Raw genomic sequence first — 24,343 nt, 5'->3', positions numbered from 1 at the left:
CACATACCTACCATAATGTGGGGTGAGTGCCCCCCCCCCCCACTGGGCACAAATCATTTTCGCATTGTGCGATATGTGCAAATGTGGACAGCTCTTACTCTTAGTCTTAGTCTTAATATCCTTGGGCCCTCCACGCTATGAATGATGTATGTTGTTATGTATTGTGACTTTTTGTCTGTGTGAGGCAGTGAGCATCTAGAAATTTTGTTCACTATCAATAAATAGTATTACAATATTAATACCTATAGTCTATACCCTACAGCCTATACTATAGGCTATAGCCTATAGAGTATAGTCAGTCTCTAGGCTTATTTTAGCTCTAGTAGTAGTAGTACTGTAGTACTACTACTATAGCCCGCGTACACTGTACAGTTGTACGCTGCTAGCGGCAACCGACCGGGAGTTACTAGAGCTAGGCTTACTTTAGCTCTAGTACTATATAGCCCGCGTACAGTTTCCGCAGGCAGCGTAGCCTGCGGCAACTGTACGAGGGCTATAGTACTACTACTACTACTAGAGCTAGGCTTACTTTTGATACAATAATGTAACCCAAACCCAAGAGGACCCCCCTATCCTCTTGGGTTTGGGTTACATTATTGTATCTAGGCTTACTTGAGCTGTCTTTTCTCTTCTTTTGTCATCCCTGCAGCTGACCCAAAACAGTGATACGTCACTAACACGGTAAATATACACTGCCATATCCTAGTCAGTGGTGGTCTCATGGTCACAGCTGAAATCTTACTTCATCTGAGACGGTTTGACACAGACAAAATCCCTTCCGCAACTTCCCTGACTGTGTGTCATTTTTATAAACTATCCATGTCTCTCGCGAGTATTTACCGCAGATTTACTGATGACACGTATTAATACATGGCAGCCTATTCAGAAATACTTCACAAACGTATAAAATAAAGTAAATATATTTAAAACAATTTATAATTTTATATTTATTAAAAATTAGATTATAATTATTTTTAAAACATCGGGAATTATTATAAAATCATCAATAATTTCCGATAATACAATACGGAAGTATCCATCATTGTCAATGTCCTGTATAATGGCCGCGCACATAAACAGTAATGATGAAAACATTACCTTGAATAAACATTAAGCGAATGACATAAAAGAAGTGTCAATTAACCACCATAGAAAGCATCATGGCTTCAGAATTGCCCAGCAGTTTATCTACTAGTACTAAGTCCAAGGTATACAATACACGTGGAACAGAAATTGAATTATCTTAGTCTAGACGACAGTCTACAGACTCAGTACAGAGTCAGACTACAGTCTACAGTCTACACTACACAACCATTCATTGTAGTATTGTGTACAGTGTAGTGACTATAGTGTAGTAGGCTCTCTAGTACTATAGCCTTTGTTGCCACAAGGGCAATGTGGAACAGTTCAACCGGACATTGACACAATACAACAGCCTCTGTGGTAGAAGAAGTGCTGATGATATCCTGGGAATTGGAAATTGGGAGACCATGACAAAAATGGCTCAAGCGTGTACTAGGCTGGCGGAAGAAAAATTGCTACAATTTAATATGAAGAAGACAAATATATTGGAAATAAAATTTGGAGGCCCAAATAGCAAAGGAAAACAGATTCTTCTCGGAGATCAAATAATAAAAAGATGTAGTAAATATACATACTTAGGCGAGATATTACGTGAAAAAGGAGGATATAAAGAAATGATGAAACAAAGAACAGATAAAGGTCGATTTATGACGAGTGAAGTCATATCTATGGCTAATGAACAAAATTTTTGAAACTATGTGATGGAAGCACGTGTTAAACTTTACGAATGCACTGTAGTGCCGTCAGGAGCCGTCACTACTAAATAATAGCGAAACTTGGACTAATCTCACTAAGGAAGAGGAAAAAATGGTAGAAGATTTCCAAAATGAATGTTTAAGAAGGATACTCCAAGCGCACAGCAAGACACCACTAGAGCACTAAGAATAAAAGTGGAATAAATACCAATAAAAGATAAAATATGTCATAAAAAGTTAATGTTATTGCAATACATTATTAAGTTAGAAATATAGATTAATGAAAAGAGTATTTTTAGAACAAATTAAAGACATTGGAAGGAATTGGGCAAATGAGACTTTAGACATCTTGAAGGAGTATGACATTAGTATGTCACTTATGACTATTGGTTCACAACATAAGAAAAAATGGAAAAAATATGTGAAGGAGGCTATTTTTTAAACCGTAATTATGAGAGATACCATGAGGGCTGGTGAGAAAACAAAAATGAAAATGATAAATATTGAAAGCTATGTATTAAAGCCATATATGACAAAACTGTCATTTGATGATGCATGCTTTGTGTAAGACGTGCATGATTAACTTAAAAAGTTATTTTAAAAATAACTACAGTAATGATATATGTGATTTGTGTGACGAAAGGAAAAAAGAAAATTTGGAACATTTATACTCGTGTAAGGTATATAGAGGGTATAATAAAGGGGAACGAGTAGAAGATTGGAAAAGTAATGACCCGAAAATACTAAAACCAGCACTAGAATATGTTAGAAAGGCATTATCAATTAGAGAAAGTAAAATAATTAATGCTAACTTGTAGACAGAATTTCCTTATCTACAGGATTTCCCCGCACATTCCAAGAGAATCAGTGCCTTGTGAAATACAAGAGAGGGACCCCAAGATACAAGATACAAGGGCTATAGTACTAGAGCTAGTAGTACTGACTACTGGCACTGGCAGTAGGTTTTACTTAATCATGGCTTGATTGATATTCAAATGAAAACACCCTTACCAGTACCTGTTTGCTCAGAAGGGGCAATGAATTGGATAGAGACGACAAGAACAGAGAAGGTACAAGGTGTAGAAGATGAGATAGAATAAGATGTAGAAGAGACAGGTAAATGGGACAAGATAGGTGAGGAAATGAAAGGTAAAGCCTAAAGGAAAGGGAGAAGACAGTGTTAGGAGAGATGATATGCTGCTGAAGGTAGAAGAAGGAAAAAGGTTGAGGAAGCAGATGCGTGGGATTAAGTAGAGACAGATGACTGGGAGAAAGTTATGTTACGTAATGTCAGACAATGTTACGTTACGTTGCATTTCGTTTCATGTAGATGTGGAGCCAACTGTAGAGGCCTAGGCCTGTTTGGAAAAGTATCCTGAGGGTTATGTTACATTACCCTTCGATACATTACATTATGTTATGGTGTGTTGTGTTATGCTAGATGTTCTTATACTTGTCAGTGTTCCATACAAAGGATACAGTGAGAAGATTGTGCATCTGCAGGTATCCTACTAGCTGCATAAATAGGTAGAAGAAGGAGAAGAAGGTGAAGTAAGTGAAGGAGTATGTAGAGAAGTTGAGAAGAGAAGTTGGAGGATTGGGAGAAGCTGGAGATGACCAAGGCAATAGAGGAGAGGGACAAAGTGAAATAAGTAGAGATGGAAGCTAACCAAATGTTCAAAAACCATGTGCCACATATATATTACACATGGATATGGCTGGTATGGTATATTAATTTTAGACACATCTTCCCTAGGCACCATTTGAACTACCACCTGTGTTGATTGATTTGGAAACAAGACTTGAGCAGTATCTCAAAAGTCCAGAGAAGCTGCTAATACATGATTTTCGAAGAAGTCAGAGGTAAAAGTTATACAAGTGTTCTTAACTTCTTAGTATTCTATCTGCAATGTTCATTTATTTTTTAATTCTGCCATGGCATCGCGTATCCCACTTCTATTAGAGTAATGATCAATTAGTATTTATCCGAAGGCACAATATGCCAGGGAAGTTTCAAGAATCTTCTTGATTATAGAGTATCCACAATATCAGTATTTTATGTACTAATCCTGGTACAAATTCCTAATAATATTTGTGTTTGGGTGTGTACTCTTATCTGGTCCTTGTAGTGTTGTTGTTGTGGTGGTTTGTTGAGGAATAACTAGTAATCACAAAAAAACGTCATTGGTCATATTTTGTATATGAGTTCTGTATGTATAGTTCTATATATAGTTTGTGCATATATATGTGCTTCTGTGCGTATTTTTGTGTCCATGCTAGTTGTCTTGGTTTCGATTCAGATCTTTATCATGATACCATATCTCTAAATTACAGGTTCATACAAAGGGTTCCAGACCCAGCAGCACTCCTAGTTGTTGATTTACCTGCCGTTCCAACGACCATCAAAGTTACTAGAGATCCTACCACAGGCCAGCTTCTCAGCTACAAAGAGGTAAGACATTTAAATATTATAATAAACACTATTGTTGCTATTGCTTGGCATCATCGCTTGATTATCTTATAAGATTGCTTCAAATAGTCATATAAACGTTTAATAGGTATTTATTTAGGTATAATAGGTATGTAAGTTAATATAATACTATTGTTGAGTTATCGTACTCGTTTATCATTTGATACGTTAAGGATGGTCATTTCTGTAATTATTTATCTTAATTGGTAGGATGCTGTGGGTAGGGAGGATGAAACCTCCAAGAACTCAACATCTATGCGCCGGGCACCAGGTCCTCTGGATGAGGCAGTGCGTGGTAGCTCTAGCAATTTCCCATTTTGGCCGGGAGGCATGGATGAACCGAGTGCATCAATGGTTGCTCATAGTGATGGCCTACAGGAACTGGACTTTGAAAATGGTTATATTTGCTTTAAAAATCTTTGTTCTAAGATTTAGCTTCCATTAGCTTCCTAAGATTTCCATTACTTACACTATGGGCAGCTGAATAAGTGAAACCTCGACATGGTTAAATTATAAATTTTTAACCAGCATTACTGATGTTAAAACTTATTTTTGTTAATTAATATGAAACAAAAAATATTCAAATATGAAGCTAATGTTACAAAGACACATCAGTTGTTTTGAGTGTATACATAGTGTTTATGGATATAAACAAACCCAGTTGGTGCCATACTGTGTTGAATGATACTAAACCGAGGGTCTGTGTTTGCATTGTGCCAGGTTTATTGTCAACTCCTCCTGGATTCTCCCAGGGCATGTCATTCAATGTGGAAAACCCACCAGATAAGATTACAGAGGCTCTACCGAAGCCTTCCAAGAAGAATATTTTTAATGTGGTGGACGTACTAGGCGGTGGAGATGATGATACGTGGCTAAGTGATGAGGAGCAATGGGAAGAGGATGAACAAGGACTACAAGCTTACAGCCAGAAGCTTAAAAGCATGAAACAGGTTCCTAGACTGAAGCTTTGGCATAATCACTGTAACTTGATTGGTACCATGATTATAAGTCATTGATGTTATTTTATATTCTGATGTTTTTTACCTATACACACACACACGCACACACACGCACGCACACACACACACACACACACACACACACACACACGCACACACACACACACACACACACACACACACACACACACCACACACACACACATTTTTTGCATATTCAAAGTATTTGCCAAAGTGTTCATGGAAATCGTTAATTAAACATTTGATTCAACTAGATATAAAGGAGTAAATATACCCAAAGTTTATATTATATCATATATATGCTCGTGTGTATTCTCTCTGTCTCAAAATATGCATAGTATACATTGAATTGTCTTTCCATTGGTATTAGGAGGAAGATCAGTTAGAGTTGAATAAAACAGCCAAAATCCATAGGAGTGACAGCTTGGAGAGATTAACAAAGGTGAACTTTTTTTTTTAGATTCACATTAAACAAGCTCTAGTTATATTTATATAATATGCGTAGAAGTATCGTCAATAATCATGTGTTCTTCTTTAAGGCTGCTAGTATTTTGTAGGTATCAGATCGTCCTGCAAAGATGCCACCACCAACAGCAGCACCAACAATTCCAAGAGAGGAATGGGCAGTCTGGGTTGACATTTCCACTCCTGTTGAAGATTTTTTCAAGAAAATACCTGATCTAGCATATAAGGTGAAATGGTTATCTTCATTATCCTCGTTCTGGAATTGTTATGGTCTAATACGTACAGTAAAATTATATGCGGAGCCAAGTTTTATTGTTCACAGTACAGGTGTTTTTCCGAATATTGTCGAAGCATAACTTTAAGACAGCTCAGCTGACATTTCACATTTTATAAATTAAATTTATCTGAATTATGCAGGATAAATAGATAATATAATATTGACAATAATTCATAATACAAATGATACAAATGATAATATAAATATTGACAAATAATGTTTTTCAAAGCATTCCCAGCAGAAAGTGAAATGATTAAACTATATATATATATATATATATGTTGCATATCTGTGTATGCATGCATATATAAATTTACAAGCCATCTCATATAATAGAGCATTTGCATGACTCAAGCATTGTTTCCCTTATTTCTTCAGTGGCCGTTCGAGCTAGACATCTTTCAAAAGCAGGCGATCCTGCATCTGGAGAATCACGAGTCCGTGTTCGTTGCCGCTCACACATCTGCCGGCAAAACTGTCGTAGCCGAATATGCCATTGCGTTGTCTGCTAAACACATGACCAGGTGAACTGTTTATATGTGTGCATGCTAGCCGTGTGTGCGCATTCATGCATGTGTGGGTGTGCATGTGTGGGTGTGCATGTGTATGTGTACCTGTGTGTGTGTTTGTGCTAGTGTATGCATGTAATTCATTACAACACATAATTAAATTTAATATACATAACATTCAGTTATAAAATTGCTTCGTGGCATGATGGGATTGTAGATATTGGGTGATATTTGATTGTCACTGGTATAACACCTCTCATTAGGTATTATTATTATATCTTGGCCACATGTAGACCTTGTAAAACTGCAGTTATTATTGTGCCAGTCTGAGGCACTACAAACATAGTAACTCATTGAACTCTGCAGATAACTTAAGTGTCAAAACTAGCCGACGTATCACTTGATTAATAACTGTGCAGTTAAGAAATTACAACAACTTTCCAGTTTTGCTCAATTCAATTGATTGGGAGTAATAGGTGCTCATAAGTTATTGACGCAATGTTCTAACTTACTGATGCCATGTCAAAGCGTGCATAAAAAGTGATATTAAAATAATTAATGATGCTGTTCTGTTCATTCACAAGCACTTAATATGGCAAGTAATTACATTGTGACCTTCGTCACACAAAGTAAATTATTTCATACAACACTCATTATATAAAGTTTCACTTGACAGACTGTGCATGCATGAGCTTAAACTGGATATTTCTATGTGGGAAAAACAAATATGGCTGTTGACCATTGCAGGACAATATACACATCACCAATCAAAGCACTGTCCAATCAGAAGTTTCGAGATTTCAAGCAGACGTTTGGAGATGTGGGGTTACTTACAGGTGACGTACAGATTAGGCCTGAAGCCCATTGCCTAATCATGACCACAGAGATTCTCAGGTATGTGGGACAACGCATATTCTTACTGTCTTGGTGAATGTGAACAGTTTTTAAAGTTTAAGTCATCTGTTTGACAAAGCTTGAAGAGGCTAGAAACCTTTTTTAGATACACCTAATACTATATTGAGCTTGTATATTGAGCTTTACTTTACTCGGGACTTTACTATAAAATTAATAAGATGTTATCGAAAATTTTGTGAGGACTGAGATTTAGGAATAACGTTCTACATTATTTTGATGTTATATAATCACTTATTATTATGTTTGTGGAAACGTAATTTCATATAACGTATAATATCAGTTTTTAGCTCATCTGACATAGTCAGATGCAGCTTGTAGAATCGCATGAGCGTGCGTCCGGCCGTCCGTCCGTGCATGCGTCAACAGTTGGGCACAAATCTTAACGGCTTGACGTACGGATTCGAAAGTCGGGACGTAGGGGGGTAATCCGAAAACGAGTTGGGATGTCGAAGCTGGGGGGGCAAAGGTCAAAGGTCAATAGGTGTAAAAGAAGGGGGAACCTTCCCTCCTTAACTTAAGGTATAGGGAGGAAATGCAGAATTGTGGCACAAATCTAAATGGCTCGACCTAGGCTCGTGATAGACGGTGTATAGCATCATGGTAGAAAAAGCCATCACTGTGCCGAAATTGGAGGTCACAGGTCAAAGGTCAATGGGGCACAGGGCAGATTTTAGACATTTTCTGAAGACATGGTCTGACGGAGCGATTGAAAAACTTTTTTGTTTCAGCGGTGACCTACCATTTTTATGGCTTTATTGAAAGGACCATGAAATGTGCTTTCCACTGACGTGCGAAGAGTAAGTGTTTGATAACCTCTTGAGAGATATCATAATAAGAGAGATTTGATAACTCTCCCTTAAGAGGAGGGTTAAACATGGATTCCTGAACTGCCTCAATGATGTCACAGTGTTCTCATATTCATGGAACATCCATAATCTGGAAAGCCAATATGCTTCGATAGCCAAACGGCTACAGCACAGGATTAAGGCTCAAAGGTCCTTGGATCGAATCCCATCAGATTCTTTATTATTTACCTGTTTTCTGTATTTTTTTTATCTTTCTAGTCTTTATCCATTTACAGCTATTTCTTTCCAATTAAGGCAAATATTTACATGATTTATTTACCAAAAATTTCATAACAACAAATAATTTTTACAACAATTAATATTTTTATTTTAATAGGGTTAGGGTCACAATGCACCATAAAACAGGAGTTTCAGGCAGCCGGACGTTTGTATACCAATGGATTTGGGAGGTATGCAAGAATGCAGAAGGTTGCTGAAATATGTGATACGCAACTGCGTATCTGCCATATTGAAGGTGTCACTACGCACGACTTAAATGTTACGTTTATAACCGTAGCAACAGACCTCAGATGAGCCCAGACACTCTGCGGCTCTTGTTAAATTATTGCAATTACAAGAAATGTGGTGAACAATTAAACGTTGGTATATAAAGTTATATAGACCAATAGATTGATGATGTCTGTCTACCTCTGGGCAATATAGTGAGAATTATAAATATATGACATTAAAAGCAGTTTTTAAGAAACTACCAGAAGAGTGAAGGGGGCAAGTGATGGTAAAGCACTCGGTTGTGTTTATATTTTATTAATAAGAAGTTTTATTGCTTAGAAGTGCAATCACTGAAGAAAAGTACCTGCAATTCTTGATTTTTGGATCGTATGTAATGCCATTTTTCACTTACTTTCAAGTGGCTTTGACGTTTGCTTTTCATGTACTGTGCAATAAACGCAGTTGTGTGTTCACAGGTCCATGTTGTATAATGGCGCTGACACCATCAGAGACCTCGAGTGGGTAATATTTGATGAAGTGCATTATATCAATGACTCTGAGGTAGGCATGGAAATATTTTTACCAATAAGATTATCTTGCGATCATACTTACTTTGTGAAAATGTGTGATACCTGTGCTTATGTGTCAATAATGTGAAATGCACTTAGATATTAGGAGTTTGTTAAAACAAAACGTTCTCGAATTTACCTGTTTAGTTATCATCGGAAACAATATTCGTACATTGTACCAGTATACTGGTATAATAGCATAATATATATTAGGATACATGTATGCATGTATGTTTGTTCATATGTATATATATATATATATATATATATACATACATTTTACAACTGTGTAATTTACAGGCAGTTTTCATTTCTTGGGTTGAATAATGTTAGAGCGTTAGTGTGTTAATTCAGCATAAGAGCCATAAGCTACAATCAAACGTTCAATGCATAGATTGTTAAAACAGTATATCAGGCACGATGTACAATACACATTGCCTTACTCCACTATGTGAAGACTGTCTTGCAACACAAATTCCATAACATGCCAACACTGTCTTGCAGCGAGGTGTGGTGTGGGAGGAAGTGTTGATCATGCTACCGGACCACTGCAACATCATTCTGCTGAGTGCCACCGTGCCAAACACCATGGAGTTCGCCGAGTGGGTCGGGTAAGCTGTTCATCGCAAGTCTCATGCAATCATTGGCTCTTGGATCACTAACTTTCTCTTCTTTAAATGTTGGATTAAAGTCATTGAATTGCCTAGTATATAATATATGTATAATATGATAAACTTTTTTATTATGAGATAAATAAGAATTATTACTAATGTGACAGTTTTGATAATTGAACGTTGTTGTATTTGTTTGGCTGCACTGGTCGTACCTTCCTATCTTACAACTTCTTTAAATGTTTTTACAATTGTGCATATTTCAAACTCACGAGCAAGCCCAATTAAAAAAGTATAATTGTCATGACCTACTTTGTCATGATTATAGTTGACGTCTATGCATATCCATGATTGCTCATTTATGCTCAGCAGATGAAGCCAACAGCCGATGTTTTAGTAGTACAAGTCGAGTGGTTTTGTTGCAGGCGGACAAAGAAGAAGAAGGTTTATGTAATAAGTACGTTGAAGCGCCCTATTCCCCTTGAACACTTCATCTACACAGGTATTAATTAAAGGGATTCTTTACTCTAGGTTCTAGGGTTATTTTCAGTTAATTTAGGTTAAAATAACGCTACATAAAAAATTTCATGGTTCAATTACCATTAGAAATATTTTTTTTATGTTTTAAAACTAATGACTACGGTTTGATTACAACGATGGTGGCGCCACTCAAAGCGCACGATCTGAACAGTTGCGCAAAACGACTTTTCAGCCAAGGGCTACAGACCGAGGGTGTTTCTTTTTTATTAATTTAAAAGCAAAAGGATTGTAATATCTTATAAACGACATATAGTTTCAGTTATATTATGGATAAATTTGTGCTAAAATGAACATCGTTCAGTTAAATAGCATTTAGGTATAAATATAATTGCACCTTTGTATTTAGCCCTCAGTCTGTAACGTGCAAAATATATTGGGAAATGCGCAACCTTTTCAGGGTGGCAGCACGGTCGCGAGTGTCAATGGCGCCGTTCAAATTTCGTAGCGTTGATGTATAATTAATTATAACAATTAAATAAGGTATCTGGTAACAAGTATGTGTGGGTATAGACGATTTGTTATACAGTAAGTACAGTTGTATGCAGTAAAATCCTAGAGTACTAGTATCTAGAGTCTAGTGTAACATTTTGCATTGTTACCAGTTAATTAACATAGGGAACTACTACAACCTTTCCAACGTTGAAAACCAGGTTACTGTTAGGTTGTGTTAGCAAGCATAAAGAGTAGCACCCTCTGCCTCAAAACAGATGCAGAGTGTCTGGTTGTGTAAACGTGTCAACTGCCATATAATGTACACGAATCTATTGGCTAACGAACAAATTGTCTACAATTTTAATCATTCTACAGCTGCGATGCCCCAACCCCTGCGATTAAACAGTGGAGGCATGTATTAGGTAACATGTATCATCTGTCATATGTGTTGCGTGGTTGTGAAACGAAAGAGACATCAGCAACTTGCCGCTCATTGCTTCCTCAGGTAACAGCACAAAGACAAGTAATGAGATGTTCTTGCTGGTCGATGCCAATAAGAATTTTCTCAGCACCGGATACCAGAAGGCAGTAGATGCTAAGAAAGCTCGAGCCAGCAAGTCCTCCACACAGTTTGGTGCCAAGGGTACCAGGCAGGGAAATACCAAGCAGGTCAGTTGGCCTTGTGCAGAAATCGAATTAGAGCAGATGATTCTGAGGTTAGTGTTGAACGATAACGACAGGGCGTATATCCTATACTGATGACAACTATGTTTGACAGTCCGCGATATACAATGAAAATACCACAGCTTGTAATTTACTTATCCACCTGGCGTGGTTAACAGACAGCTCTAGCCAACTGTGATAGGACATTCTAAAAATCTATGCTCGGTGACAACATGCCACTATGTAAACATTCTGCGGTGCATCGCATACAAACTGGGTTAGGTTGACCGACTTAACAACAATATTTAAAGCGGGGATGATGTACCTTATCTCTCTTAGGCGGATGGGTAAACTGCCTGTTGAACGTTTACTAATTAAATTTCGATTCGATTCTCTCATGAAAAAAGGACAAGGGCGTGTGGCTCTCCATTGTGGACATGCTCGGCAAGAAGAATCAACTTCCCGTGGTCGCCTTCACCTTCTCCAAGAAACGCTGTGATGAGAACGCGTCTCAGCTGAGCAGTCTGGACCTACTCACAGCGGCGGGGAAGTCCGAAGTACACGTCTTCTTCCAGAGGTGCATCTCGAGGCTAAAGGGGACAGACAAGGAGCTTCCACAGGTATTCCCTTTTGTCCAGTTGCTACAGTAGTGAGAGACAGAACATGCATGGCCTGCATATGCTAAATAGAATATTTATATGATTTTCACTAATTGAAAATGTTTGTAAATACTGCACAAAGCCTGCAAGGGTGAGGGACAGAGCATCGTACCTATATGTCAAATGAAAATCACATTTCTACGCCATTTTAGGATCTTCACTTATTTAGGATAGGTGATGGTATGGCAATTAATTATGAGATGTTTATATTAGTAAATGACACATCTTATACTAATGCTGATGGTGATGACGACGACGACGATGATGATGATAATATTAATAATAATAATAATAATAATAACCCTTTGAATCGACGATGAAACGATTTTGCACTGTTGTTGGCCTAACTTGAACACTTGATGCTTAGCAAAAAGCTGCTGCACAACTTCTAAACCTACAGCCGTCGACTACTCTTTATACAGGTGATACACATGCAGGACCTATTGAAGAGAGGTGTTGGTGTGCACCATAGTGGCATCCTCCCCATTATTAAAGAAGTTATTGAGATGCTTTTCCAGAGAGGCCTTGTAAAGGTAATATATCAGTTAATTATCGTTCTTGCATCGCATTGAGTTTCCATAATCATTGGGACTGCTTTTAGACTATGCTTGTGAACAGTGGTTGATACGTAATCAGACAATTTCATTATAATCTTTATGTGCATGTGGTTGCATGGTGGACTCAAACTATATGATGTAATCAACTGAAGACATAAATAGTGCAGATGAATATAGCATGTGTAGTTGTTTTTGTGAGGTGGTTTTAAAACTACATTATAAGAGTGAAAGCTAGATCTTAATGGAGCATTCATATTAGTGTCTAAGATTTGCACCATTAAAGACCAGCATGTGATATGGGATCAAACCTGTTTATTGCCAAATAACGTTCACACAGTTTTTGCCACATCGTCAGTTTTCCCCTGCTTTACGCAGTTACTCTTTGCTACTGAGACGTTTGCGATGGGTGTCAACATGCCAGCAAGAACTGTGATATTCGACAGCCTACGCAAGCATGATGGCACAAACTTCAGAGACCTCCTACCAGGCGAGTACATACAGGTACGTCTCTAGCATGCATTTACCGTAATATGTTTTTTATATAGAGTCTATGATTTAGTCGACGTAGGTTTCGTGAGAAGGTTATGTGAAATGACATCATACGAATACACAAAACACATATTATCTATGAAAAATGTTCGCTAATTTTCAGGAGGTAGATGACACGTTGATATATTTTTTTCTCCTAGATGGCAGGACGGGCTGGTCGGAGAGGTCTGGACACAACTGGGACTGTAATTATGTTGTGCAAGGGTGATGTTCCAGAGCTGTCAGATCTTCATAAAATTATTCTGGTGTTTATATCCCTTGTATACTTGAATATAGTAATATAATCTACTATATATCTTCTATTCTATCAAGCAAAGCAGTTTGACTACATTTGCAGCATGCAAGGCAGTTTATTTCATGGTGAAGAGTGTATTGACAAAAACATGGCTCCTCAGTTTTATTCGGTACATTATTTTTATATAACATACATTCTATTGTTACTGTTACGATGGGAACTACAATGAGATCGATTCATCGTGCGCAGGGCAAGCCAACGAAACTTGAGTCTCAGTTCCGGCTTACATACAGTATGATCCTGAACCTGCTGAGGATAGAGGCGCTGCGTGTTGAGGACATGATGAAGCGTAGCTTCTCTGAATTTCACACCCAGAAAGACGTCGCACGGTACGTGCAGTTAACCACCACCTCTACTCATGCTCCAGCATATGATATTTAGTGCAGTGTCATTCCTAAATGTTGGAATTTGATGGAATCTATCAAAATCGATGATGCCATTATTGCTCATACAGACACAAGGCAGAGCTGGAGAAGCTAAAGGTGTATCTTGATGACATGAAGCCAATTGAGTGCCAATACTGCGATGATAGCCTCGAACAATTCTACACAGCTTGCAAGAAATATGTCGAAATGAGAAACCATCTGCAGGTAGAATACTGTAAACTGTTATAGCATGAGCATATGTATACTATATGTGCATAGCAGCATGATATAGAAACATTTTCGTAATTAGATTAGTTGGCCATTGAAATTTAATAAATGATTTTCGTATTGAAGGTTATAAATGCAGTTACACTATGCTGCACCGAAAAATGATTTTGTGTTATATCTTTTATATTGTATGTAATTATTTTTTTCAGGATGTGAGCATGTCACATCCACAAATGGTAAAAGCGTTAGCTACTGGGCGAATACTGGTCATTCATCTTGGCAAGCAGCAGCAACAACTCGGCCTACTGTTGAAAGTGACGTCTGGTCGGAACGAGAAGAAGTTCGCAACTCTTGTGCTGACTCAAAAAGATGAAGAAATCTGTGATAAGAGAAAGAGCAATGCCAGCAAAGATGCATCACACGTGATGGACAGTTTTAGTGTTGACTTGATAACAGACACTGGCCTCTTTCTGCCTGAAAATGGATACGGCCATGCTGTGGTGGAGCTGGTGGCAGCAGACATTGTTGCTGTGACGACAAAAACAATCAAAGTAGCTGCAGACAAAGTGATTGATGATTTTAACAAGCGACAGTTATTTAGATTCAAGTGAGTATCAAGCTGTACTACTAAGCGTGGGATAAACCCCACATGGTTTAAGGGTGCGTTTGTTTAGTCGGATCCACGGATCTCGATCCGATGGATTCGTTGATCTGACTGTTTGTTTGGTCGGATCACTTGATCTCGATCCACCGAACCCGACCCTGCTAGCGAGGCGGATTCGAACGGGATCCAATATGGTGGCCCGCTCCTCAGCCAATCACAGCTTTTTCTTTGTTATGAACCATCCCGTGATAGGTCACAGCAAAATGTGAACCGGTGAAAATGAGTTTGCGTTTGTTTGGTCGGATCAGGATCACATGATCTCGATCAGACGGATTTGTCCCAAACAAACACGCCCTAAATGTGATAGCATGCTTAAATAGTTATAGAACTTCTCGACATAGTTTGCATTGGATGGCACGGCTTGTGATGAACCCATCACCTTGTTTGTCTCTGCAGAAATGATCCTCCCAGTCAATCTGCAAGTCTTGCTACTCAGGAGCTGCTACGGCTGACTGAAACTAACCTACAGGGTCTCACTGCCCTTCACCCTGTTAATGACCTTGGAATAAGGGACATCGATCTTGTAGAACAGTTTATGGAATTTAGTGAAATGAAAGCACCCTTGAAGGACCATCGTTGTCTACTGTGCCCCCAGTTTTCGCAACACGTGAGTGTTTTTCTTATTATTGTATCCCCCGCGACGAAGTCGGCGGGGTTACTATGGTTTCATGTCTCCCCAGCCTCCGCCGCCGCCAATTTCCCTTCCGCTCTATAACTCGATCCCTAATTGACCTAGCATGACCAAACTTGGTATACTTACACATCTTGGGGCGAATGTGTGTCGCGTACCAAAACAAGGTCACTGCGGCTTTTATTTGACCTTGACCTTGACCTTGATCATATTTTCCTTCCACTCTATAACTCGGCCCCTAATTGACTTAGCGCTACCAAACTTGGTATACTTACACATCTTGGGGAGCAGGTGTGTCGCGTACCGAAACCAGGTCATTGCAACCTTTATTTCATCTTGACCTTGACCTTGACCTTTATCATATTTCCCTTCTGCTCTATAACTTGGCCCCTAATTGACCTAGCGCGACCAAACTTTGTATACTTACACATCTTGGGGAGAACACGGGGGATACATGTAGTTGGCGACAACTGCCCTTTCTAGTTTCAAATATTATTTCGTAATTTTCCAAATACGTGCAGTTCTTTTCTGGTAATATAAGACGTTATTTGTAATAATACATGAACAAATAACAATAAGAACGAATGCAGTTTTCTAAATTCTTTGATTTTTGTGTAGAGTAACCTTTTCTTCTAAACTGGAGTCTATTTTGGTTGCATAGTTTGAGCAGATGAAGTCCAATATGAAGGTGAAGGAGGAGATCATGAAGGTCAAGTACCTTATGTCAGATGAGAGTCTTCAATTGCTTCCGGAATACAGCCAGCGTAAAGAGGTGCGTTTTAATATTCTTTGATATCTCTTCCAGTCTCCCTTCCTCCATCCCTTCCTACCCCTCCCTCTCTCTCCCTTTCTTTATCACTCTCCCGCCTTCTCTCTCCGTCCTCTTGAATTTTTATAGCATTACAATAGCATAAGGTGTGAATAAAAACGAAATTGTGTTGTGAGTAAATGTAAAAAGTAAAAGGCAATGGTAAATGTAAAAGTAAATGTAGGCATAAGGTAATGCTGCATGTGTGTGCCTTGCTATAGGTTTTCAGTGTCTGGCACTACGTGAGGGGTAATGCTATACATGTATATATCCCTTCCTTTAGGTCCACAGGGTCTTTCGCTAAATTATGTCATGCTGCAGATATGCATATGCTGTACTATAGGTTCTCAGCACCTTGCGCTATGTATTGTAACACTACAAATGTGTACCTTGCTATAGGTGCTAGAAGTCTTACGCTACGTTGATGACAACTGCGCCGTGCAGCTGAAGGGACGAGTCGCGTGCGAGATCGCCAACAACGAGCTCGTCATTACGGAGCTGGTGTTCGAGAACGTCTTCTCTGACCGGCCGCCGGCCGAGATCGCAGCACTGCTATCCTGCATGGTGTTCCAGCAGAAGCACTGCAGCGAACCCAACCTATCTCCCACTCTGTCTACGGTACAGGATCTATCTGTCTTTCTTTTGCCCTGTTTCTCATTCACCTTCCCTTTCTCCCCCCCCCCCTTTCTCTCTGTCTTTATATTATCTCTATGTCTCTTTGTGTGTATGTATGTGTCTCTCTCTATCTCTCTCTTTATCTATCTCAATCTCGCGTCTTTTTTCTCTCTCTCTCTCTTGCTCTGTTTCTCTTTCTTTCTCTATATATCTCTCTCTCCTCTCTCTCACTCTTTCTTCGAGCACCTGTATCAAATATAGTTTGTTTGATAATGGTACCTGTGTCCACTGTGTGCTTATGCTGTTGCACATATCCTATACTATGGCGATCATATCATGTTCGTGTAGGGGTATTCAGACGCGATGGCTATCATATAATATCTGTTTATTCTGTAGGGTATTGAGAAAATCAAGAGCGTGGCAGAGAGCATTGGCAAAGTTCAGAAGCAGTGTGGTTTGACAGAACCGGTAGAAGACTATGTGGCAAGATTAAATTTCGGACTAGTTGAAGTCACACACGAGTGGGCTAAGGGCGTGGTAAGCTATGCATGATATGAAGAGCTAATAACACATAGAAAAACGGAAAAACGGTTAGCTCTTGATCATATATACCACATTAGATCCTGGGGGGGGGCACTCGCCTCGGAACTGGGTAGGGGGTCCCCCGGGGACCTTGAAAACCTGACCCTGTCGCAAACCGCTTTGCGCCCTAAAATACACCCTGTTTCAATATACTGCACTAAAAAGTATACCCTGTTGCAATATTGCACACTTCGGTTATGTCCTGTCCTCCTGTCAATATAGGCAGATATTGGTCCAATATCGGCCTGGTGATATTGGCCCAATATTGTTTTGCAAATATTGGGCTGATATTGGACCAATATCTGCCTATATTGGTCCAATATTGGCCTGCTGATATTGGCCCAATATTGTTTTGCCAATATTAGGCCAATATCAACTTGATGGGTGGGTCATCTAAATAACCTTGTGCCAATAAAGATGTTCGGAAAATATACCCTGTGCCAATAATGATGTTTGGAAAACCCTGTCCAGCGCCATGTCCCCAGTACCTTTAACAATGGGAGTGACACCCCCACCCCCAGGATTGGATCAGACGCGGAATGAACTATTGTCAGCAAGTGACTGCTTGCACCTTCATCAGACTAAGTGAGTCGTATGTTCGATGATGGAGGTTCTTGTCAAGCCAGACACTACAAGAATCTCCAGCCCACACACAGGCAGCGATGCTCTCATCAGACCACGAGATACTTGTCTTGGCGGCAAGAACCTCCTAGTCTTACAAATGCTTTATCCTTTTATTTTAAATAGACTTGCAGCCGTCCATTCTCCCCGCGCATACCATGACTCGGTATACACGCACACACGCACGCACGCACGCACGCACGCACGCACGCACGCATGCACACACACGTGCGCACGTGCGTGTGTGCGTGCATGTGTTCATGTGCATAGACCCTTATATCATGACCATTAAGGCTTCCACGTGGGAATTAGTGGGAATTAAGCCGTGCTGTCCTTCGCTCCTTCAGTCGGTCACATAGGAGATGATTCCGCGCGGGGGGATATGTAACAAGTGCCCATCCATGTTGTACTTCAGCCGTTCGCCGAGATCACGCGTCTTACAGACGTGACGGAGGGCATCGTCGTGCGCACGATCCAGCGACTCAACGAGACGCTCCGTGACGTACGCAACGCGGCGAGGCTGGTCGGTGACCCCGTGCTCTGTCAGAAGATGGAGGAGGCGTCGAGTCTCATCAAGCGTGACATCGTGTTCGCCGCCAGCCTCTACACGCAGTAGCGGCGATGATGAAAAACCCCTCGTGGCGGCATCACTCCTAAGCACGAGCGGGCCGTGTGAGCGTAAACAAATATCAAGCTTTGCTAAACAATTTCTCTCCCTCTGAGAGCTTCGTGATGTTATAGCTGATAACTGGGGCCCATAGGGTCTATGTCCCCCAGGGTACTATCGGAGGGTACCCTGGGTTTGGTTCGATATATCGCAACGTACCCTGGTACTCTCTAATATGCCGGACCGTACCTCGCCTACTCCACTAACGAGTCTAGGGAGTCGCCTACGCCTACTCCCTAACCATATCAGATAGTTACCAGGGTTCGTTCCGATATATCAAACCGTACCCAGGGTACCCTCCGATAGTACCCTGGGGGACATAGACCCTATGAGCATAACTGGATTGTATACAGGGTAGCTTCAGGTTTGTTTGAATGCATGCACAGGTGCAGAATTGTGGCCCATATTGTGACTGCTTATACTCTTAACCATGAATGATATTAATTCCTGGCTAGTTTTGACAAATAAGAAATTATTATACGCATGCCAATATGTCATGATATAATTCTTGGAATAGCAATATGATTGGGTCTATAAATTGAGGATAAAATGTTATACGAGTAATATACTGCCTGAATAATTTAAATAAATTAATTTGTGTACTTTGTGCACCAAAATGATAACATTTTGTTTGGTTTAGCAAACTTCCAATACATATCAGTATTCCGTATATATATATATATATATATATATATAAAACAAATTCACAAAATAGGTAAAGGGTGTTTAAATTTTAATCAGCGAGCTTTCGAGACATACATCGCTTCCTCAGGCTTTCAGCTGACATAATGATATGTATATATATATATATACGATATACATACGTGGTTTCAACAGTTTCTTTTCTTTTCAGTAACACATGACTGGCTCACATTTAATTTATCTAAACACATAAATATAGTGGGGTTGCAGATACATTCCTTCTTTAATTGACACATTTCATAAACTTATAGTTTGTACTTTTGTTATTTCACCATAGCTATTGTTAAGAATCTGCTCGCTATTTTTCTAAACAGACCCTTTATTCTATTCCCTATATGGAAATTAGTGACATAGCTGCCTTCACAGCATCGTAACATGGGTAAAAGTAATACATTTTGCACATAACACATTCTGAGATTACATAATATACATTCTTCTCCAAAGTCCTTCTCTACTTTTACGAACCTTTTTTTAGTAACTAGTGCGCTGTCTTATAGCCAACATGCAAGCAACGTTTTCCAGAGTAATCTTTGGAATGGTCTTTCTCTAATATATAGAAATTAATTTTCATGGACATGGGTTGCTTGTAAAACGTTATCACTACACGCACTGTCTGACATATATATCATTTACAGTAGCACATGTACATGATCGCAAACGAGGCTTACCTCAAATTTCCACAGTAATCTAGCTATATTTTGATCGTTAACGGATATTTCACAGAAACTACCAGTCTTCCACTAGTACGACATTCACACGACATTACACAATATTAACCTAACAATGCAAAACGATTCACGAACTTGTGGAGAAACGATATCATAGTACACAAAGTGGATAAACCTTGTCCTAATTTTGTGCCACTTTACAGAGAAAAGTTTAATTATGTTACGCGGTTTTTTAAGTAGATGTGACTGGAGTGTATACAATCACTTACATATTTGTTTAATTCAAAAAGCTGCATGGTTAATTCATATATACCTAGCAGAAGACCTGTCTGAGCACCCGTGAATTTATGTACATACACAATTATGGGCTTGTGTTGAGAAAGCACAAAAGCATATGATATTATTTCCTGCTCTCATGGAAGCATATATCCCTACATCAACCATTTCCATACATACTCAACTGCTAGGGAATGTTAAGGGGGTAACATCTTACTAACTACCACGAAATTAGAGTCACATACCATACATACGGTACCGGTATCGTGCACAACTCTGAAAAGATAGAGGCACAAGATCTTATACTGGAGCCAGCCATGTGCCCTAGCTGGCAAGGATACTCACTAACATATATAGCATGTACAACATCTTGTGGCTCATACAGCACAAGGTCTTGGCAACTGTGTTGCTTTGTGGCGTGGTTATTTAATGGGGTGAAGTTATTGCCCTTCCTAAAACTTCCCAAAAGAATAGTAAAAAAATAGATAAAAAATACAGATGGAGGTTTTTTTCTTCTACAACTCGCATCCCCTAAAGAAAAAAAAATTCACGTTAAATTTGATGTACTGTTAAATAAATATATTCCAATATAAATACCATTCTTACATATTTATCAAAAAATAAAATTTGCCTAAAACATATATAAACATAGCTAGCTTCTCCTGAAAAAATATTCCTCCTGTAGTAAAACACAGGTAAAGGTATTTTTCTTATAATAATATAGAACTACTTCTCCCTATGCCACAGGGGCCAATTCACATTCCAATAACATTCAGTTAGAGAGAGAGATCATATTTAGAAAGTTACCCTGGTTTGGATGTTATTGCAGACACATCACCAATAATGCTTCAGCAAAATAGCAGAGAATTCTGAAAAAATTACATCCCTAATTTTAGATGCCATTGGTTCATAAAGTATGTTCACTATGTCTTACAGTATATACCACAGTAAACCTTATCATAATAAATATACCAATGCAGCCTGCTTAGCATCAGGAAAATATATTAAAATTCACATTAGACACTTTAATATAATTTATACAACTTTTGATTATATAGCCACCTTACTATTCCAATAGTAACACATTATGCAATTCTAATAGTACACAGAAAAACATTACGTTGGTTGACTGTAGAATCTGGGTTACAATGAACGAATTCAGATTAAGTGGTTTACAGCTCATCATGCTTCTGCATTCTCTTGTTTTTCCGAGCTGCGTTTTCGAGCTCACGCCTCAGTGCGGCACCGACCTCCTTTCTAACATCTTTCAAGTCCTCCTCCTCCTCCTCCTCCTCCTCCTGGTGTGCTTCCTCCTCCCACTGATTAGTATGAAACCTGTCCCCACGCACTGTCTCGCCCGGCTGGTCCGTCAGCGTCAGGAAGTCGATGCTGGGAACACGTGGTTTCCATTCGTGACTTGTAAGGTTGGACTGTGCTGCCTCCTCTCTGGTGAGAACTCGGTCTATCCACGCCGTGACGGCCACCTCCGAAGCCTCCTCCAGAGCTTCGCGATATTGGTAGACTTTAGCATGGGCGAAGTCCACAAGAAACACTGCAGGCGGTGTCACCTCTGCATTGTACGCAAGCAGTATTTCGCTGGCCAACTTGTAGTTGTCGAATACATCGATCCACGCAAATGCAAGCTTAGGGTAGAGTCGATTCACAGAAAGTCTGCCAAGGAGATCGTGCATGATGATAGCAGAGGTGTCGTCAAAAAGTAGCAACAAGTGACTTCGTTTAGCAAGTATTTCCGGAAGCGTAATGGGAGTCAGTTTAGCAAACGGCGCAGGTCTATTTGAATCGATGAAATTTACAATACTGTCTGCTGATGAGAGATCAAGCGTAACAACGTATGGCTCAAACAGGTCACCAGGTCTGTAAAGTATCACAGCAGGAGGCATGACATCATGGCTTGCAGCAACACTGTCTACGAGTGCGGAATCATTGCAGAGACCAAAAACGACAAGTCCTGTCGTCTTTCTCGCAGATTCACGAAAAATTTCTATATGTTCCTTTGACTTAAGAAGACCGAGAACAGTAAGGGTTGTATCATCGTTGGAGAATTTTGCCATTTTACCAGATATGAAAGCATCAACTGTCTCTTTGTTAGGAATACTGATCGGCCTATCCACGTACCACATCACAGAGTTAAGGATGGTTTTACCATCTAGCAGACCCTCATATTGTACTGGTGGATTTGCTTTGCAATATATCTTTACAACTGGAAAGTGGTTCACATGATTCTGCTGGCAGACATGTGTCCAGTCAGCACAGTTCAACCGGGAAACGATTATCCCATAATCCATATTCTTATCATCAGCAATTTCGACTAAGCTTTGCAGTAGAGCTATGCTAATATGATCCCAGGGTTGGTAAAACACAACGACATCACAGTTTTCCTCCTTCAACACTGTTTCAAAGGTTTCGTCTGTGAGAGCCTGCAGGGACAGCACAACTTTATGCCCACCTGCTTTGTGTACTGCCTTGAAGACACTATCATGAGCTAATGACAAAACGTCCTCTGACAGCTCTTCCGTCTCGGGAACAGTAATCGTTGTGTAGCTTGACCTTCGCATGGCCTCATCCAGTTTATCCATGACGAAATTAAGCACACCAGTAGGAGTCATCTCTCCCGGCATCACCTTGTAGCCTTGGTATCTGAGCCTGAGCAGGACAGTAGGCAACTTTCCTTGGCTTACACTGAAACCGACTCGTTCCCAATCCTTCAGCTTCATATTTTTTGCTATTACAACCACTACTTGCACCATGCATTTTAGATGAGACAGTACCAGTGAAATAGAGCTATTGATTTCCGAGTTCCACAAGTTACTCACAATGTAAACTCTGTTTATCCGCACATCGGCACCAGGAAAATCAAGAGGTGGTATTTTGACAATAGATGGTAGGTTTACTGCCTTCAAAAAGGTCATGAACCCAACAACGTTGAACTCATCCCTGTAGAGTACATCAGCACAGTTATCAGACTTGCACTGTATGTACCACATGATCGCAGATAAATTCCCCTTAAGGGCATGCCCACTAAGACCTTGTGTTGCCTCAAACTTTGTAGTCAGTGCAAATTGAAAATCATCCTGGTACGCAAATGCAACCTCCATAAACGCCCTGTGCTCTCGCGTTCCTAACTCATCGTGGTATGATAAAATCAAGTCCTTCTTTCCTTTAAGATTCTTCTCCAGCTTCTTTCTCATCTCTACATCAAGGATGATGGGGGTTTCCCTCAACAATACCAACTGCAGTGCATTCGCAACAACTGAATCGACATCAAATACTGAGTCCAGCGAAAGCTCAACATGTTCCCATCCTACTTTAAACACAAATATGTTGTCCTCTACGTCACCCCTACTGCAGTAGGGATGGACGTTTTGCTCTGCACAGTTCGTGTTTCCCAGTTGTACGCCATATGGCTCCAACAGTTGCGAAGATTCGTCGAGTATTCTAAGGAAATTACTGACTTCGGACGACAACGTATTGTAGAAATATATCAGTTTTACGTCGCCAGTTGACGTAAACGAGCCAAAATTTACATTATTTAAATCTGTAACTAGCGCAGACACTCGTTGGGTGTGCGTAAACAGCAAAATATTTACAATCAGTAACACATGAATCGCCATGATGTTTATTGATTGCGATCGCAGCGCCACAGTGTGCGCCATAGAGGTACTATTATACTTTTTTACTTAGACACAATAGTGTATGGTGTGCGCAGCATTATATCATATATATACAGGCCCGTAGCCAGCTTTATATTGGGGGGGGGGGTTCGTTTTTCAATGTTGGCAATTTGCTCGGCAGGGGCGTGTACAGGATTTGTACCAGGGGGGTCTAACCGTAACCCAAAGTTGCGAGCACTTGCGAGCAAATTTTTTAAAATTACACCCCCTCAGATGCATTTTCTGCGCGAGCAAGGGAGGGTCCGGACTCCCTGGACCCC

At 39.7% G+C, this 24,343-nt stretch overlaps 3 protein-coding genes across 3 annotated transcripts in view; 1 reads left to right on the top strand and 2 right to left on the bottom strand.

Annotated features, from left to right (window-relative positions):
* Nucleotides 1-833, bottom strand: part of LOC106811862 (ER degradation-enhancing alpha-mannosidase-like protein 3) — a 68,715-nt gene extending 67,882 nt beyond the window's left edge. The window contains exon 1 of the mRNA XM_014815581.1: nucleotides 613-833. Coding sequence (XP_014671067.1) covers nucleotides 613-722 — 110 coding nt within the window. The 5' untranslated portion in view covers nucleotides 723-833. The remainder of the gene's footprint in view (nucleotides 1-612) is intronic.
* A 233-nt stretch (nucleotides 834-1,066) lies between these two features.
* LOC106811870 (helicase SKI2W-like) lies at nucleotides 1,067-18,905 on the top strand. Its single transcript, XM_014815592.1, has 25 exons — nucleotides 1,067-1,208; nucleotides 3,535-3,641; nucleotides 4,113-4,230; nucleotides 4,459-4,645; nucleotides 4,969-5,198; nucleotides 5,599-5,670; nucleotides 5,786-5,920; nucleotides 6,349-6,494; nucleotides 7,227-7,373; nucleotides 9,166-9,250; nucleotides 9,763-9,869; nucleotides 10,295-10,371; nucleotides 11,347-11,510; nucleotides 11,912-12,124; nucleotides 12,586-12,696; nucleotides 13,096-13,221; nucleotides 13,410-13,514; nucleotides 13,754-13,893; nucleotides 14,019-14,154; nucleotides 14,367-14,764; nucleotides 15,218-15,428; nucleotides 16,114-16,224; nucleotides 16,660-16,878; nucleotides 17,272-17,412; nucleotides 18,494-18,905. The coding sequence occupies exons 1-25, from the start codon at nucleotides 1,161-1,163 to the stop codon at nucleotides 18,692-18,694; spliced, it is 3,735 nt and encodes a 1,244-aa protein (XP_014671078.1). The 5' UTR covers nucleotides 1,067-1,160; the 3' UTR covers nucleotides 18,695-18,905.
* A 556-nt stretch (nucleotides 18,906-19,461) lies between these two features.
* On the bottom strand, nucleotides 19,462-24,065 carry LOC106811861 (thioredoxin domain-containing protein 16-like). The gene has a single exon (XM_014815580.1). The coding sequence runs from the start codon at nucleotides 24,063-24,065 to the stop codon at nucleotides 21,564-21,566; it is 2,502 nt and encodes an 833-aa protein (XP_014671066.1). The 3' UTR covers nucleotides 19,462-21,563.
* Nucleotides 24,066-24,343: the final 278 nt, after the last annotated feature.

This window comes from Priapulus caudatus, unplaced genomic scaffold, assembly GCF_000485595.1.
Source record: "Priapulus caudatus unplaced genomic scaffold, Priapulus_caudatus-5.0.1 Scaffold584, whole genome shotgun sequence".
NCBI lineage: Eukaryota > Metazoa > Priapulida > Priapulimorpha > Priapulimorphida > Priapulidae > Priapulus > Priapulus caudatus.
This window is presented reverse-complemented; position numbering and strand designations above follow the sequence as displayed.